General features: G+C 51.2%; 1 protein-coding gene across 1 annotated transcript in view; it reads right to left on the reverse strand.

Annotated features, from left to right (window-relative positions):
* The window catches only part of ADAMTS20 (ADAM metallopeptidase with thrombospondin type 1 motif 20), a 70,543-nt gene that overhangs the window by 27,782 nt on the left and 24,747 nt on the right, over positions 1–18,014 (reverse strand). The window contains exons 10-22 of the mRNA XM_040978974.1: positions 16,667–16,808; positions 14,808–14,912; positions 13,265–13,410; positions 12,049–12,230; positions 11,810–11,946; positions 10,194–10,311; positions 5,964–6,059; positions 5,413–5,579; positions 5,131–5,260; positions 3,031–3,157; positions 2,211–2,421; positions 1,944–2,108; positions 550–669 (exon numbers count right to left, since the gene is read on the reverse strand). Coding sequence (XP_040834908.1) covers positions 550–669; positions 1,944–2,108; positions 2,211–2,421; positions 3,031–3,157; positions 5,131–5,260; positions 5,413–5,579; positions 5,964–6,059; positions 10,194–10,311; positions 11,810–11,946; positions 12,049–12,230; positions 13,265–13,410; positions 14,808–14,912; positions 16,667–16,808 — 1,846 coding nt within the window. The remainder of the gene's footprint in view (positions 1–549; positions 670–1,943; positions 2,109–2,210; positions 2,422–3,030; positions 3,158–5,130; positions 5,261–5,412; positions 5,580–5,963; positions 6,060–10,193; positions 10,312–11,809; positions 11,947–12,048; positions 12,231–13,264; positions 13,411–14,807; positions 14,913–16,666; positions 16,809–18,014) is intronic.

The raw sequence follows: 18,014 nt of genomic DNA on the forward strand, positions 1-18,014 counted from the left end.
GCAGAAAGCCTGAGAACACATGGCACAGCACACTCAGAGTCCGTGAAATGGGCAGAGCCGTTCAAAGAACTGCGCCACCACCCAGGTTCAAGGACAGAACCCAGGACTGACACGGGGTTAAGATTCCTAAGGCATCTGAGTTAGAGTGGACAATGCATACAGGAATGAATTTAACTTATCAATAATCTTCCTGCAGAGGTTGGCATTGTGCTGTGGTGGATAAAACCACTGGCAGTAACCAGCATCCCATATGGATGGCTATTCAAGTCCTGGCTGCTCCACTTCTGACCCAGGCCTTTGCTAAGGTGCCTGGGAAAGCAGCAGTGACAAGGCAAGTTCTTGGGCCCTGCAGCCATGTGGGAGACCCAGATGAAGCTCCTGGCTCCTGACTCGGGCACGGTCCAGCCCTGGCCCAAGTGTCCAGTAGATGGAAATTGTCCCTCTCCCTCTCTCTGTGTCGCGCTTTAAAACAAAGAAATAACTCTTTTACAAAAGACCCTCCTGTACCACAAGCAGTTTTGCTGAAAGCCCCGAGGAGGCTGTTCTCACCTGCAGGTCGTGTGGGCGGCTGGTCCCAGGGCACTCTCGCTCCTCCAGCACCGTGCCCAGCAGCTCGTTGATGCACTTCACAGCACGCATCTGGGACCCGTGTCCGCACGTGGCTGAGCACTGGCAAAGAACAGCAAGAGGCCTGAGAAACTGCCACTGATGCAAAAAGTATCAACAGGGCTCACCCTCAGGACGTAGAGTCAATTCCATCTAGGGAAATAGAACACTTTCCCAGCTCTAGCTGGGGTGTGTCTGTCATTCAGAACAGTAGTCAGGACCCTTCAAAGGCATCCAGAGGGAGCCCCGGGTACTTAGAATGAGGTTTCCCTTGAGCTGTGGCCACATGAGCTGGGTCGGAAGCTGCCACCCCTTGCTCACCCTACAGATCCTAGCGGCTTGTTGGACAAAACCCACCAGCACCTCCTTCTCCAAAGACACAGAGCAGAAAATAGCTAACATCTGAGGCAAGCTGTAAGCAGACTGGGGCAGGAGTGAATTCAGCACCAGAGCTGTGGTGTAGACTGACCCTGATCTCTGACGGGCAGCCGGAGTTGAGTCCTGGCTGCTCCACTTCGGATCCAGCTCCCTGTGTATACGCCAGGGAGAGCAGCCTGGATGGTCCAAGTCCTTGGGTCCCTGCAGCCAGGCGAGAGACCCGTAGGTCTCACCCATAGGTCTGGGCCAGCTCTGGCTAATGTGGACATCTGGGGAGTGAACAGGCAGGTGGAAGGCTTCTTCCCTCCTCTCTGTCTTCCTCCCTCCCTCTCCTCACAATCCCTTCTTCTCTCTCTCCTTTCCTCCCTCCCTCTCTCTCTCTCTATATATATAAGTTTTTCAAAACAGTCATTCTTTTAAAATAAAATGTTAACTGAAAGACAAAGGTGTTCATTTAGCGGCCGTCGGGCCAACTTTCTGCAGGGAGACTGATGTTTCCGGAATCCGTGTCATTTCAGGAAATGAACTGCACTGCCTGCATCCACTAAGGGGGAATGTGCCGTAACTTCTGTGCTGTTCTGCAAGTCGGGACAATCCGCGTCAGACGCTCAGAGCCGCACACAGCCCTACGTGGCAGGAAGTCCCGGGGAGCGGGAAGGCGCAGAGGAGGTTCTGCTCATCCACCCTCCTGCCATGCAACAACCAGTTCTCCCAGAGGCAAGGACAAAGCTAGAGCAGGCTAGCAGTGCAAGCTGCCGGGAGCACCGCGCCCTCTGGTGGATACTGAAATTTGACATCAGAAACGTGAAGAGCAAGCCATGTGAAAACCTTGTATGGCCTTGATAACGTCATTTATAAAATGACAGAATAAATTCAAACGCCTGAGTTCTGTGAAGCGTCCGGCCGTGGAGCTTCCCGGGGCAGGCTGGGAGAGCTCCAGGACTGTGCGTTAGTTTTACCTCACTCCACTCGCTGGTGGCCCAGCGGGGGCAGGAGACCTCGGCGCAGCGCTCGGCCGAGGCCCGGGGCAGGTCTTGGCACGCCTGGTCGGCCAGCCGGTGGCCCGCAGCATCCACGCACATGGACTCACGCGTCCTCTCCCCTCCGCCACAAGTCCTGGAGCACTGGTATAGGGGGAAGGGGAAACTGGTGACGTGTGGGAGTCATGGCAACACAGAACTGGAGCCAGAGTGGCAGCTCCGCAGACACCGTCCGAGGCACCATACCTGGGACCACTCTGAATAACGCCATCTCACGGAGACGCAGTCGCCATGGCACAGCTCCCGCACGGGCGGCTTGGGCAGGTCGCCGCAGTAGTGGTCCTCCACGGGCACGGTCTGGCCCTTGTGCACCGAGTACTTCATGCAGCGCACGTCCAGGGACCTAACTCCCAGGCCGCAGCGCGACGAACACTCGCTCCTGCCGACCACATGCCACCTGGTGAGAAGGCGTGGGGTCACTGAGGATGTGTTAACCAACACGGTCACCCAGCACACCACTGCAGGTAAGAACACGAGGCCTGGCGAGCAATGATGGGTACATCACACCAGGGAGCACTACCACACCAGGGAGCACTACCACAACACCGGGGAACACTACAACACCGGGGAGCACTGCCACACCGGGGAGCACTACAACATCGGGGATACACACCACAACACCGGGGAGCACTACAACACCGGGGAGCACTGCCACACCGGGGATACATACTACGCAGCCTCCGATCCTCAGCCTTCCATACAAGCTGAGTGTTTGCTGCTTTCAACGGAAGTTAGAGCATCAGAAAATAAAATGGATTGTTACAGATCTTTAAACCAGAGTTTCCCTGAATTGGATTTAAAGACAAAACCACTTCCAGTTGCTACAAAAAGAAGTTTAAATCTAGATACTGATATTTAGCAAACACCGACAACAAAAATACAAACTCGGGATGTGCTCGCCCCCAGTGAGTTAGCCTGAAGTTGTATGCAACCCAGGGAGTCGGCCGCCACAGCCTGGCAGTCAGGGTGCAGGTTCTCACCTGGTGCCCCCGCCCATGCCCCTTACCTTAGCTCACAGTCCGTATTGCACCTTTCCGTCACCACCTGTGGCAGTGCCAAGTGGTCACACCTTTGATCCGGAACAACCACACGGTCACTCTTACGTAGGCAGGCGACTTTTCTTCCATGAACACCTTGGTCAAGTCAAGGGGAAAACGGAAAAGGAAAGCAAGATTCCCAAATAAATACATCTGATTATTCCATGCTATTAGCAACCTAAGAGATTCAGTAAGGTCAGCAGACTTCTCAGCCAGCATTCATCCACAACCTACGAGTACCCGCTCCAGTCCGCCATGACGTTTGCCACGAGTGGGCTCAATCCTGAACCGCGGGTAGCTCACTTGGTGGGACGGGTGTGGACTGGACGAACCCCAGCACAGGGAGGCGCAGAGCAGGTGCAGCCCAGCCCCCAGCCGCCCCCTCCCTGTAAGGAGACAGCATGTCCCAACCCGCAGCAAGGCAGGAGAAAAACTCCCCACGCCACTGGTCTCGGGCTGCGCCCGGTGAGACTAAACAGCCCCAGCCACTCCCACTCCCTGCGCCTGGAGTCATGACAGGAAATGGCACGGAGGGACACGGCCCAGCAGTTGCCACAGGCTGCCTGGAGAGGCGGCTTGGGATGACAGGTGGTGCCCAGGCAAGGACACTCCTGCAGGATTAGGGATGGTGGCTGCAAGCCGCTGCACGCCCGTGCCCTTCCACAACATGAACCCTGATGTAAACACAGGGCATGGGCGACAGCAGCACAGTGACTCTGCCTCATCACCAACACGCCTGCGCACAGGACTGCAAGGCTTTCATGACAAAGAAGAAAGCATAGCATGGGAACTTTCTGAGCTTTCCATGAAGATTTTTCAGTAAAACTGAAATTGCTATAAAAACTAAATTCTTCGGTGGAAAAATATCATGGAGGGAGGAAGACACCAAGTTGGAACAGAGTCACAGCCAGGTAGCAGGCAGGACATGGTGACAGCAGGGAGCTGCCCTGCTCACAGTCACCGGGCCTGGGCTCCTGGGGGCCTGCCGCAGAACCCGCACACAGGGCACCACTGCCACTCCGAGCCCTGCCACAGGACCCGCACACAGGGCACCGCTGCCACTCCGAGCCCTGCCACAGGACCCGCACACAGGGCACCGCTGCCACTCCAAGCCCTGCCGCAGGACCCGCACACAAGGCACCGCCGCCACTCCGAGCCCTGCCACAGAACCCGCACACAGGGCACCACTGCCACTCCGAGCCCTGCCGCAGGACCCGCACACAGGACAGAAGGAAAAGGACTGAGGAACGCTCGAGACGCCATAGAGCATATCCACAAAATGAAAACAAGAAGTTGTGAGGAAAAAATTAAGATAATCAATGAAACTGAGGAAAGAAATGAGGAAATGAACCCTCAGTTTAGAAAGCTGACTATCTCCCCCCAAAAAATTGGAGAAAGAAGAGAAAAAAGGGTAAGGAAACTGGAAAATTGAAACTGATAATATTGATAAATACACTTGAAAAGCTGGAGACAGAAAAATCTATCATTCTGACCAAGACTGCAGGGACGAATAACTTACAGTACATAATAAGACAAATAAGCGAAGCTCCAGGAAATCTGGCTTCAGTGGGAACGGAAAATCGCACCAAAACAAGAACCAAGACCCGGGTGGGCTATGTGGCTAACGAGGCAGTGGCTCCTGTCCCTGCGTGTGACTGAGCGACCCCGGGCTGTGTCCTTGTGGCACTTCTCGCTGTTCTGCATCCGGCATCGTCACCCGGGAGCTCACCACACTCAGAAATTCCTGACTCAGTTGCTGTTTTGATTTTCCCAGCTCCCAAAGCACATGCACAGCCCAGCTTCCCCAGCGGGTTCTGCAGGGCAGCCCCAGGTTTCCAAGCTCCAGCTCTCTTATGAAGGGGCCACCCAGCCCTCTGTCAGAGTCCTTCCTGCTCCCGTGCTGGCGGAGCTCCTCAGCCCTGCCTCGTGTACCACTGTGCTTGTCCACTGATAGGCGGCCCTGACGAAGCAGCACCCGCTCCCCGTCACTGTGGGTACCGCTGCCCCCGTGCCCGTGACCCCTGAGGGCAGCTCCCAGACTTGGGTCTCTGCCACTGCATAGCAGGTACCTTGGCACATCTTGGAGCAGTCCTGCCACGGCCCGTAGGAGTCCCACACGAACGCCTCGCTCTTCTCCTCCACGGGGATATTGAAGGAATAACGGACAGCGGGGTTGTATAAATTGCCCACACATAACACCTCAATAGAAATGCAGGGAAAAAAACAAAATTCAATACAAAAGACACATCCTTAAGACACCAACAGTATACTGAATAACCCACGCTAGGTGTGTAAACAATGAAGTTTACCAGTATGATCAAAACTAAGTCTAGTGAGCACTGAGAACTTACTTGCAAAACCAGCTCCTGCCCCAGCCTCTCGGTGCTGTTCAGCCTCTCTGTGGGGTTGTTGGAGCCGCTGTACTCAAAAACGGTCCCCTGCACGTTGATTGCTGTCTTTGCCATAGTTACAACAAAGTTCCCATTCAGAAGAAAATTCCCTTGAACATCAGATAATGCTGCCAAGGAAAAGCAACCATATGAGCATTGCACTCAGTCAGCAATGAAGAGCTGGCTTCCTCAATGGTGTATATTCAAATCCCTCTGTTTGAAACTTTAATGAATGCAAATGTGCTCCCCTACTAAGTTTGGCCAGCCCAGGGCCAGCCGGGGCCACGGACCAGTCCCACCCAGTGTGAGCGGACGCTGTGAGCTAGGCCAGGGCACTGCTCCCTGCCCAGGGTCCCCCTGGGTCAGCCCAGGGCCAGCCGGGGCCACGGACGAGTCCCACCCAGTGAGAGAGGACGCTGTGAGCTAGGCCAGGGCACTGCTCCCTGCCCAGGGTCCCCCTGGGCCAGCCAGGGCCACGAACGCCCACCCACCGCACGCGACCCGCGCAGTACCGAGGTAGTTGTCGTCCTCTGCTGCTCCAGAGTAGCTGTGCTGAAGAACCTCAACGTTTGTTGCTCCCATGGGGATCTTCACAATGTCATTATAACCTGCAATGGAATTGCACACGCATGAGCTTTCACAGAAGCACAAGGCCTGCAGCTGCTGCTGCGATGGACCACGGAACAGGAACCACGTCGGTCTTCACTTATCTTCTTACAAATGATGCTGTGGTTGCTTCCTGTAAATCAGTATTTTATACAGATTAGTGAGAAGAGAGAAAAACGGTACTTCCCACATTCTCATTCTAAAATTCTTTATACAAAATGGTAAATGCTAACATGTTCACATTTATTTTTAAACTAGACTACTATTCTTATATTTTGTATGTTTTGATAAATGAAAATTTCAGATGTTATTCACAAATCCAGGATGTCAAATAATCCATCCTTGTCGGACTATGTTCCTACAGACTCCACAATTAATAGCAAAATAAAAAAAGTCTTAATTTCACTACTAGAAATAATCAGTGGATAGTCTTAAGCTGGAAATCTCTACATCTGTCCCCAACATTTGACATTAGCTTTAAATCTACTAATAAACTTGCTATGCTAAGAGCACAAAGTTTGAGTGAAATGTAAGCCCTGTTTTGTTCCACGAGGCCACGCCGGCACCAGCGGCACTGCCTGACGGGGAGGGCGCGTCCACACGGTCACAGGGGAAGCAAGAGCCACACCGAACATGCTAGCACTCCACTGTAGTCCAAACGCTGTATTATATTATGCAACAACCTTCTTTTATTTGGATTTTCCCATTTCATACATGAAAAGAGAAGCTGGAATTTTTCTCCAACACCCACTTTGACAAGTGGAGAATTGGAAAGAGCTGGAATTCTCCACCCCCTCAGCTCCGCCTGTTTTAGAGCGACCTAAGATGTGGTGTTTCCAACACAAAGTGGTGGACGGTCTGATGACGTCCACTGGCGGGCGGCCTCAAGTCCCCAGGGCACATTTTCATCTCACTTTTTTTCCCCACGAGAAACCCTTCCCGCGGACCACATGGGTGTTGGCTTCTTTGCCTTTTCGCAAACCAGCAAGTCTCCACCGGAGGCCTTCGACGTCCAGCAATGAAGAGGACCGACCACCAGGGGGCAGAAGTGAGACCAAGGACACTCGGGCCTTTATTTTTTAATTTTTAAAAAAAGATTTATTCATTTGTATTGGAAAGGCAGATTTACAGAGAGGAGGAGAGACAGAGAAGCAGATCTTCCGTCTATTGATTCACTCCCCAAGCGTCCACAACGGCTGGAGCTGAGCCGACCCAGAGCCAGGAGCCTCTTCCAGGTCTCCCACACGGGTGCAGGGTCCCAAGGCTTTGGGCGGTCCTCAACTGCTTTCCCAGGCCACAAGCAGGGAGCTGGATGGGGCAGCCGGAATTAGAACCGGTGCCCATATGGGATCCCAGCATGTGCAAGGTGAGGCCCCTAGACTCTAGGATACCATGCCGGGCCTTCAAAATGTTTCTTAAAAAAACGTTAAAAACATGGGTCTGATGCTATAGCATTGCAGGTAAAACCACTGCCTGCAGTGCTGCCATCCCACATTGGCACTGCTTCAAGTCTCAGCTGCTCTACTTCCACTTCAGCTCCCTGCTGGGGCACCTGGGAAAGCAGTCAAGCATGAGCCTGGGTCCTTATGTCCCCGCACCCATGTGGGAGAGTCCCATGAAACTCCTGGACCATGGCTTCCGATGGCTCAGCTCTGGATGCTGAGGTCGTTTGCAGCACAAGCAGCAGATGGAAGAACTCTAACTCTCCCTTTCTAACTATGCCTTTCAAATAAACAGACAAGTATTTGAAAATGCATGTTTGCTTCTAGGAAAGATTTGAAATGGTATGCTTTATTATCATTAGATGAAAAAAAATGCCCACAAAACTTCTAGACAGAAAATACTGAGGTAATCTCCTAAGAATGTTGAAGGCAAGTGGAACCATGGACAAGGGTCACCATAGCTTCCTGTGACCTTGACCCTGCCTGCAAAGGCAGACGTCACTCTGACCCACAGGCCGGCAGGTGCCCCCTTCGTCCATCCTCAGTCAGCACAATCAACACAGAACATCAGACGGGTCACAGGAGCCGAGCAGTGGAGACACGGACAGCAGGCTTCCTGGGCACCACAAGGAATGTCCATCAAAGACCTCCCTCGCTCAAGGAGCCATGCACACACAGGACTTTTAAGGGTCAGTTTTGTCTTGGAAAGGAGAATTCCTGAGTTCAAGGCTGCATGTGGTGTAAGATTTATCATTTGAATGTAGGAAATGGCTAACAGCCATGGCGTGCACACCTTCACTGCACACAGCACTGCTGCAGGAGCCGGACAGACGGCAGCGGAGGAGGACGTGCCACCGTCTCCACAGAGACCCCGCTGAACACGTCTGAGCCTTCTCTGGAAAGTCAAGCCAACGAGCTAAGGGGCCAGAGCATGAGCCTTGGGGCAGTATGACCAGACAGTGAACAAGCAGGAAGAGCTGACTGCGCCACACCCCAGCCCCAGCTCCAAGCAGCACAGCAGAGAGCCCCACCACCTCCTGGGGCAGGAAGGAAGACACTCCAAGGAAGGACCAAAGGCCCACGAGGATGGGCGCCTGTGCCCAGGGGATGGACTCAGTCCATGCACCACTGCCGGATCACGGGGCTGGAGTGCAAAGGGCTCAGTGACTGAGACCCAGCACTGCCCCGCTTACCGTCAGTCTGAGTGGCCTAGGGACAGCCACTGCCAACCCTTCCTTAACCTCAGGGTTACGACTTAACCACAGAGAAGAACAAAATGAGAGCTCAGGGATTGTCTTGAAGCTCAGAACCAGTCTTGCCATGGTGACCAAGCCGAGCTCAGGGGCCCTTTTCCCCAGGTCAGAACCGTGCACAGATCCTTCAGGCCAGCTCTGGCCTCAGGTACATCCCTGGAAGGACAGATGGATGGCCTGCCTCGCCACCATCCACAGGGGTGCACAATGCCAGCCCTTTGTGACTGCAGGACTAAGCTGCAGCCCCCGTTCATGCCAACCTGAGATGCCAAGACGTCCTCCCCTCCCTCGCATCTGTACACAGATTTCTTGGCACAAACCTTGCAGGCCTAGAGACAGCGGGAGGAGACTGTCAGATAACTGAGGCAGAACCTGCTAATGCAAAGCATTGTCCCCAGAAACCTACCGCTTAGATATGAAGGGCAGGGAGAGACACGGCCAGACAGAGCTCAGGGAGCCGACCCCACCCAGCCTAGGCGACAAGAAATGCTCAAACTGAACAAGAAAACATCTCAAGGTGGAAAAATCAGTGATAAAAGTGACTACTCGTGTGAAACCAGAATGTTCTAATAACGCAAGCACGGTGTATGGAACCATATGTTAAGTATGAAGACCAAAAAGTCACACAGTGTTGCCAGGTAGGCAATATATAAAGATGTGAAATGAGACACGAGAAACTTAAAAAGCAGGGAAGGATGAAATACAGTACAAAATTTTTTTCTAATTAGAATTTTTCATCTCTTGCTTTTTTTCTGTCTATATAATCAATATGAAGTTGCTATTCAATTAGAAGCTTTTTTTTAACCAGAAGATTTTCGCTAAGTTTCATAGAGACAAAGCCAAGTATCTCTGACAGACATACAAAATAAGTAAGGAGTCAGTAGAGCAAATCATTCAGAAATGAAGATTTTTAAAAGACAGAAAAATAAGAACTACAATAAAACTAAAAGATAAATATCAGCGTTATCAATAATAAGACACTATCAATAATGCGCATTGTGAGGAGTTAGTGAACACTGCAACCCTGTCCCACCCACTCGCTCTAACGTCATGGCACTGCACCTGGCAGCCTCTCCACCAATCCCTCACGGCCCTGAGACGCCCCTGCGGTGCCGCTCTGTTCTCTTGGCGTGCTGCCCCTTCCCCTGCCCAACTGTTCCCCTGGCCCTTTCGTCTTGCCCCACCCTCCCACCATGGCAGGAGGCGTCCCCTTCCGTCTCTCTCTGCTCCCATCCCTACCCTGCTGGGATAAAACACCTCCTAGGTGCCTCACTGCATCTCGTAGTTTGGCTTATTGCGGCAAACTTATCCCGAAAAGAGTTTAATTGCAAAAAAGGACTAACACCCATACATAAAAGAATTATATTTTACAAGTCAAAGACCTAGAGGGACTGAACAGATAAATCGGGTAAAATAGGGAATCAGAAACAAGCAAGCTTACCATAGCGAGCATTGTTGAAGACACCCGAAATGGTCCTGCAGGAGGAGTTGTCCCCACCACACACTCCACACTTGTCCCTCTTGGTCTTGGAGTTTAACACGTGGTCACAGCCAGCTTGCTTCAAAACACAGTGATGTAAAAAGGATGCATTGTAAGCCTGGTGCCTTAGCAACATTGTATTCAGGACAAAAGGACACATAACACACACTAAAACAACAAATATTCTTTCAACCAACAAGAGACCATTCCTGTTTCAAAGGACTGTCCCCTGGCTTCTCACACCAAAAACAGGCTCCCTCCCAGACATTCTGATTAAAAGTCATTGGAGATGAAAAACCAAGAATCCTCACTCTAAGAATTCCAGTGAGACCTATTCTTGTTACCATTAAAAAATCACTCGAGTGTAACTAGAGGAGACAAAACTAAGAGCATTTTAGCAACACCTTAGAATATTCCCCAAAGACGAAAGACGTCATGCAGAATGCCTTTTGTAACTCATCATCTAAGAACTCTGGGGACAAACTCAGTTGACACAATGACACAACTCCTTTCTACAAAATCAGTGCAAAGCATAACATGTTTATTACATTGAATGAATAAGTGAATTAGAAAGTAAATGGTTTTTTGCAAGTATTTTAAAACACAAATGCAGCTGTTGTGCGGGCCTCATCTTTTCAGAATGGTCCCCCAAGTTTAGTGATCCCCAAATAAAGTTTCCTAATCCCCAGGAATTCTATACACAAAACACCTCCAAAATGGACATTCTGACCAAATGTTTCCTTAAACTAACCTCACCCACAGAAAATTTCATCATGCTTTTTCATCTCTCTCATTCTCTCCTGAAATCCTGCTGAACGGACAATTTTTTTCTAATTCCAAGAATTCTAGAGATTCTAACAGGCAAATCAGAACCTATTCTCCACTTCATTTCAAATCCCTCTCTGGGTTTCCAGTTTGGACAAAAAGTTCACCTAACTACACTCACCAGTCCCCACCACCAACTCTCGGCGTCCTCATCTCTCTCCAATGGTGCCTTCTTCGACACTCGGCAGAAGCCTCAAACACTCCAGCAAGGTTTCTCTGTGCCCTGCACCGCCTCCCCACACAGCACAGCATCGCTCCTCACTCTGCGTGCCACCTTGCAGATGGCCGCACAGCACTGCATCCTTACTGCTCACATCCAGTCCCCCACCAAACTGCGACCGCCCAAGGACCAGTTCTGTTCTGTCTTTGGGTCTCTGTGACCTGGGAGCCACTCAACCTTATTAACTACACATAATGAATTCTTACAAATGGACATTCAGACACAAACACAGGGCCACCCTCATAGCAAAATGGGTAAGACCACTGCCCGCACGGCCAGCATCCCATATGGGCATCGGTTTGCGTCCTGGCTGCTCCACTCTGATTCAGCTCCCTGATACTGACCTAGGAAAAGTGGGGGAAGATGGCCCCAGTACTGGGGACCCAGCGCTGGCCACTGTGACCATCTGAGGAATGCATCAAAGGATGGAGGATACTGCTCTGTCCGTCTAATTCATCAAGCAATCGAAATGATACCTGGGTGAACAGAAGGCAAACGCCATTCTGAAAGCAGCAGTGTGGGGCTGACTCACCCGGCACGTGCCTTGCACACAGATGTCGCTGGTTTCGACCCCACAAGGCGTGCCGTCTGCAACCTTGTCCCTCAGCTGGTAAAAATTGGTGGTCCCAGCGACGCGACAGTAGAGCTTACAGCGATCCTTCATGGCAACTGCACCAGGAGAAAAAGTCACATTTCGGTATTAAGAGCAAGAAAACTCCACGGTCTCCAGTCACAGCAAGCAGAAGTCTGTTCCCTGAAGAAGCTACTTACCCCCGCTGTACTTGGGCAGCCAGCGCACGTTAGGGGAAAGCCCATTGATGTTGATATGTTTACCGTCAAAATCAGAACACTGCTGCTCTCGGAAGTCTTCCTTGCCTTTTGGACAGGAATCAGTGTTACATGACCGAAACCTCATCTTGCGGCCCACACAGTACTTTCCTCCGTTTCTTGGCCTAGTCAAATTCATTACAGTTTGAAGGGCATCAGTACCGCATCGTCTCCGCATCAACTTGTACAGCTTCTAGGATCTGTGCTATGGAAAGGCAAGAGCGTAGGGGGGTGCTGCAGGTGTGCACCACAGCCATGCTCACGGCATGGACGGACACCAAAGCCTTAAGGGCAGAAGGCGGAACTTATTCCTGACGGGATCAAGGAACTGACAGGGGCTTGTTTTAGAACTGGAATTTTTCCGGCATAGGAGGAGAAGTTGCAGTTAGCCAAAGGTAACAGCAGATGAGGTCATGGCAAATATCTACACAGCCACCCTCACCTGTCAATCAGTTCAATGAATGCTCTGGGATCAGTCTATTACCCGTCTGTATGTCAACAGAGGCAGGGAACAACTGCTCAGAGACTTAGATTACACAGACTCCTAGCAAAATTCACCTATGCTAAAATGCAAATGAACAGATTTTATTCATAGCACATCACTTTTCTGCATCCAAAATCCTCGCTAACAAGGTTCTGGAGTCTTACTGCTACGTAATCTTACCGACTTATATATGCAATGGAAAATTTACTTAATGATCTCTATCAAGTTACTTTCAATAGTCTGATGAGGGTTGAATATTCAGCTAAAGACAGTTACACATCTGCATGACGAGAAGCAAGAAAGAAAACACGACAGATCCAAATCACACAGAATAGCAATGGTCTTGTGACAAAATCACGTATTTTGTCCACAGGACTCGAAACATGTGAAAGCAGATGGACCCTTCTGTCAGGGATACAGCAGATAATTGTCATTCATATGGCAAGTATCACTCAACTCCAAAGAAAAAAATAAAAGTCAAGCAGTTGTATCTCAATTCAGATTACGAAGTGTAATTTCTTTAGGGGTTTGTTTCCTTCTGACACTGAGACAGCCTCCTCCACTCCAGAGCTGAATCTCAGAACCTTCAGACTGACCTCTGCTCTCAGAGACAGTGATGTCACTTGCAGGAGCCTTGAGATAATCTTAGTTTACCGTGACATAAAACAGACATACTCAGGACGGTTACAGAGCCTGCTTGCAATTCTGACTCCACCTCCACACGTTCTGGAACAAGCGCTGTAAGGTCCCCAGGGCCCCCAGCCACCATCCACAGGACGCTGCTCCATCTCTCTGTTTACACACAAGCCACGGTGGCAATGCTAGAAAGAGAATAAATGCACAAAGAAATGGCTCTTCAACATCCAGTGAAGACATCATGGCTATAAGAATACCATAGGTATCAGTGAAGAACAGACTATAAACCATTCAGAAAAAAAACTTCATAATCCCAAATGCGATCACACTTGATATTGCTATCTACTGAGAAACTGCTCAATATGCAGAACTGGAAAAAACATAAATATCGTTTTCTTTTTGAAACTTAGCATCATGAGAGAGGAGTGTAAAAATTAGGCAGTCAAGTGGAAAACACTCTATAATTTTGACGATTTTTGCTTCTATTTGACATGCAGGCTGACACAGAGATCCTCCACTTGCTGGGGCGCCCCGCAAAAGGCTGTGAAAGCAGAGGATACGCTAGGCCAAAGCCAGCAGCCAGCAACCCCATCAGGGTCCTGCTGAACGGACAATTTTTTTCTAATTCCAAGAATTCTAGAGATTCTAACAGGCAAATCAGAACCTGTTCTCCACTTCATTTCAAATCCCTCTCTGGGTTTCCAGTTTGGACAAAAAGTTCACCTAACTACACTCACCAGTCCCCACCACCAACTCTCTCCTGAAATCTGCTGAACCTTATTAACTACACATAATGAATCCTTACAAACGGACATTCAGACACAAACACAGGGCCACCCTCATAGCAAAACGGGTAAGACCACTGCCCACACGGCCAGCATCCCATATGGGCATCGGTTTGCGTCCTGGCTGCTCCACTCTGATTCAGCTCCCTGATACTGGCCTAGGAAAAGTGGGGGAAGATGGCCCCAGTACTGGGGACCCGGTACCACGTGGGCAACCCGAAGGAAGCTTCAGTTACATCCACAGCCACAGTGACCCAGAGGTGGCCCTGGCCAGCCAGGGCTAAGGAAGGTTCCTCCCGCACTGGGGCGCTCAGGGGGCACCGTGTCCGGAGTAACACAGCTTCCCCCTCCGGAGTGACACAGCTTTCCAACCTAGTGAAGGTCACGTACTTCATACATTGAAAATCTAGAAAGGTCTGAGGGAGTAGCATAGGCCCTCCTTGATATTTAACTGAACCATTGCATTCTGGGGAAACTTCCTCGCATTTTAGAGAGAACGTGCCAAAATATTAGCGGTATGATGTTAGTATTCAGTTTTCATAACAAGTCTATGATGTATGCAAATGATATGCGTGCGTAATTGTTTATCTAATTACATATTTACTTGCTGTATCTCACAAAGAGAATGAAGTTTACAATTTAATCCGGCTGACTACGATTGTACTACATCCAACAAACAATTCATTCAAGCAACTTGACGGCAGGGGACAGCGAGTGGCAGGCAGCGAGCTGAGACGTGCAGCAGCCACGTCCGCAGACCGCGTCTAGATGGAGACTCACCCTTGGAGAGAACCTACCATCCCGGGCCCGCAGGCCGTCCCGTCGGCCACCGGCATGTGCTGGGTGCGGCAGCCCCGGTTCACGCCTTCCGTGCCCGTGCACCACAGCCGCCTGCACTGCTTCTAGAAGACAGGACAGGAACGACACAGGTGAGGCCCCCGCCGACCGGCCAGCCCCGCACTGGCTCTGGGGACATGGCTGAGGCCCCCGCCGACCGGCCAGCCCCGGGCCCTCCTGCACTGGCTCTGCGGGCCCACTCCTGCTGCCCTGGCTTCACAGCTAGAGCCCCAAACGATCCACAAAACCCTTTCTACATGAGTTTCATAGTTTCATTCACTGGTTTTTCTCTTGTACCCAAAAATGGCAAAACTTAGCTTTCACATGTTGGGGGGGGGTACTTTATTCAGATGCTGAACAATGGCAGAAACGGATCAAAGGGGAAATATTTGAAATTATGCCAGAGACTCTTTTTTTCCATCTTTTCAAGGTATTTTTCTAAAGGACTTTTTGTTGCTAAAAAGGGACCTTCCGGAGGCCCCTTTGATGCAGAGGCCAGAATGTATGAAAAACACCCACAGAAATACCACAAGGCCCACGGAAGCTCCCACTCGTGACTATAATGCGTCCTTCAACCTCTGAACAGAGGGTCCCGAGGTGTCCACAGGGGCACAGGAGCTGGACCCAAGACACTGTCTTTTTCTGAATTTAAATTCCAAGTTTGTCCAGCTCTCAGCAGGCTGGAAGGGGATGTATCTTTCACAATGAACTACTGTGGTCAGGCTCCCCTCCCCCTCATGGTGACAGCGATGGTCAGGTGACATCCATCACGTGACACACGGGCTCCTCCCTGCACCTGCTACGAAGCACCTTCATTTGTTCACGCAACACGTGGTCAGTGTGTCAAGAGCAGGTGTTGGGGACATGGACGCACTGAAGGGAGTGCCCAGCCGGGCTCACCTTTGGCAAGGCAGAGGAATAAAGAAAACGAACAGGCTGCTGCTCTGCATGCATCCGGCGGACTGGGGACACTGACCCCAAGCCACGCCCCACACTTACTCCCAGAGTACAATGCGACTAAGCCAGCGCAAGTGGGCATCGGCTATTTCAATGCAAACTAGAAATACTCACTCTGCAAAAAATTCCCCAAATGCATTAAAAACAAATAACTCAAAGAAAACTGATCAAAATGCCCTCAACCCTGTCCTTTTCTATTTAAATCTGTGTAGAGTAACCACATTCTGTCAGAGGCCTTTGGAAAACTTTGTTTTGGGCCCAACGCAGTAGCCTAATGGCTAAAGTCCTCACCTTGCACGCCCGAGATCCTATATGGGTGCCAGTTCTAATCCCGACAACCCTGTTCCCATCCAGCTCCCTGCTTGTAGCCCGGGAAAGCAGTCGAGGACGGCCCAAAGCCTTGGGACCCTGCACCCACGTGGGAGACCCAGACGAGGCTCCTGGCTCGTGGCTTCGGATCAGCTCAGCTCTGGTCATTGCAGTCGCTTGGGGAGTGATGCAGTGGATGGAAGATCTTCCTCCCTGTCTCTCCTCATCTCTGTGTATCTAACTTTCCAATAAAAATAAAATAAATAAATCTTAAAAGAAGGACTTAATATCCAACATCACCACTTTCTCTCCAGAGTCACGCAGGCCGGCGTTTTGAACCGTCACAGTGCTCAAACGCGACAGCCTCGCTGCGGCTGTTGGACATGGCAGTGGACAGAGAGCAATCTAAGTACCCAAGGCAGTGCTTGGCACCCAGCAAGCACTCCCAGAGCTTTCACTTTGCCCTCTGCTTAACCCCTCCTTGCCAGTCAGTTCACCGTCCGTTCAAGAGAATCAAAGCACCCTTGCCAACCCGAGACGGAGCCAGCCTCACCAGGTAGGGACACACTTGTGAGCCGGGCCCAAACATGAGTTCACACTGCTGGTTCACGTCGTACAGCAAGCCCGGGGGTTGCGAAAAGAGGCTGTAGGTTCTTCCACTGGGTTTGTCGAGGAGGCACTCCCCGTGGCCAGTGCTGGGTGGAGGACGGAAGACAAGACATCGTAAACCCACGGGCAGGACTGCACCCCAGGACTCTGCACCACATGGTCTGTGGTTCTTACTTGCAAAGAAAACAGCGGTTTTTAGAAAGCAGCTCTAACAAAACAACATCGCTACGACAGGTAACTATGCAAAGCGACTCCGCCCGCCACACGCCTGCCAACTAAGGCTCTGGGTGTGTGTGTGCGCTACGTGTGAGGTGTGTGTGAGGTATGTGTGAGGTGTGTAAAGTGGGTGGGTGTGTGAGGTGTGTGACGCAGGTGTATGTGAGGTGCCAGTGTGAGGTGTGTGTGTGTGCGCGTGTGCATTCAATGCCTAACACACCTGAATTGCTCAGAGCACTCACGAGTCAGAACATTATTCACAAGACACCAGCACGTGGGGCTGCCCTGCCCTCCAAGCTGCCGACCCGTCCGGATGCATTTCAGGGGCCTTTGACAAGGCGGGCCACCCTGTGTGAACAACGCTGGGACTTGCAAGGCTTCTGCCAGCTCCCGCCCCCAGCCCCTCCAGGACAGCACGAGCACAGCGCACAGCTGAGAGCACGGACTTTGGCTTTGAGGGGACTTCAGCCTCAGTTCCCCCATTTCCCAGATTGCATAGCCATGGACAAATGGACACGCTCTCCCCGCCGGGCCCATGTCCCTGCACGTGGCAATGCCATCAGAACACATGGAAGGACTGACTGACTTGGTAAGTGGCTCATAGCACGGGCCATGCCTGCTGGGTGATGTTCAGTCCAGCTGACACGGAAAATGCTCCACTGTCCCAACGAAGCTAATAGTGACCATTTGGTCCTTGGCAGCGATTCCCAGCAGTTATTCGGGGAGGGCAGGGGTGGAAATCCTGGCTGGCTAAAAGGGCACACTGATCTTTCAATGTAATGGACATTCTCGTTGAAGAGAATCAGAGTATGATTCCCTGTCACATACAGAGCACATCGCTGGCATGACTAACCAATGCATTCCATCAACCAGTGGTCAGGCCAGTGTGCCAGCACGCGCAGGGCAGTAACTGCACACTGTGCTTGGACACAAGTGCCCAGGCAGGGCCAAATGATCCTGCTGAATATACACATGGGACACATTTATGCACACACGTTCCAAGGCACAACTTTATCTATTCCCGTAGATCTCACGAAGAGACAGCAGCACTGCTGGCGCTGGTACTTGGTGACAGG

This window comes from Ochotona curzoniae, unplaced genomic scaffold (assembly GCF_017591425.1).
Source record: "Ochotona curzoniae isolate NIBS_2020 unplaced genomic scaffold, NIBS_Ocur_1.0 contig_2927, whole genome shotgun sequence".
NCBI lineage: Eukaryota > Metazoa > Chordata > Mammalia > Lagomorpha > Ochotonidae > Ochotona > Ochotona curzoniae.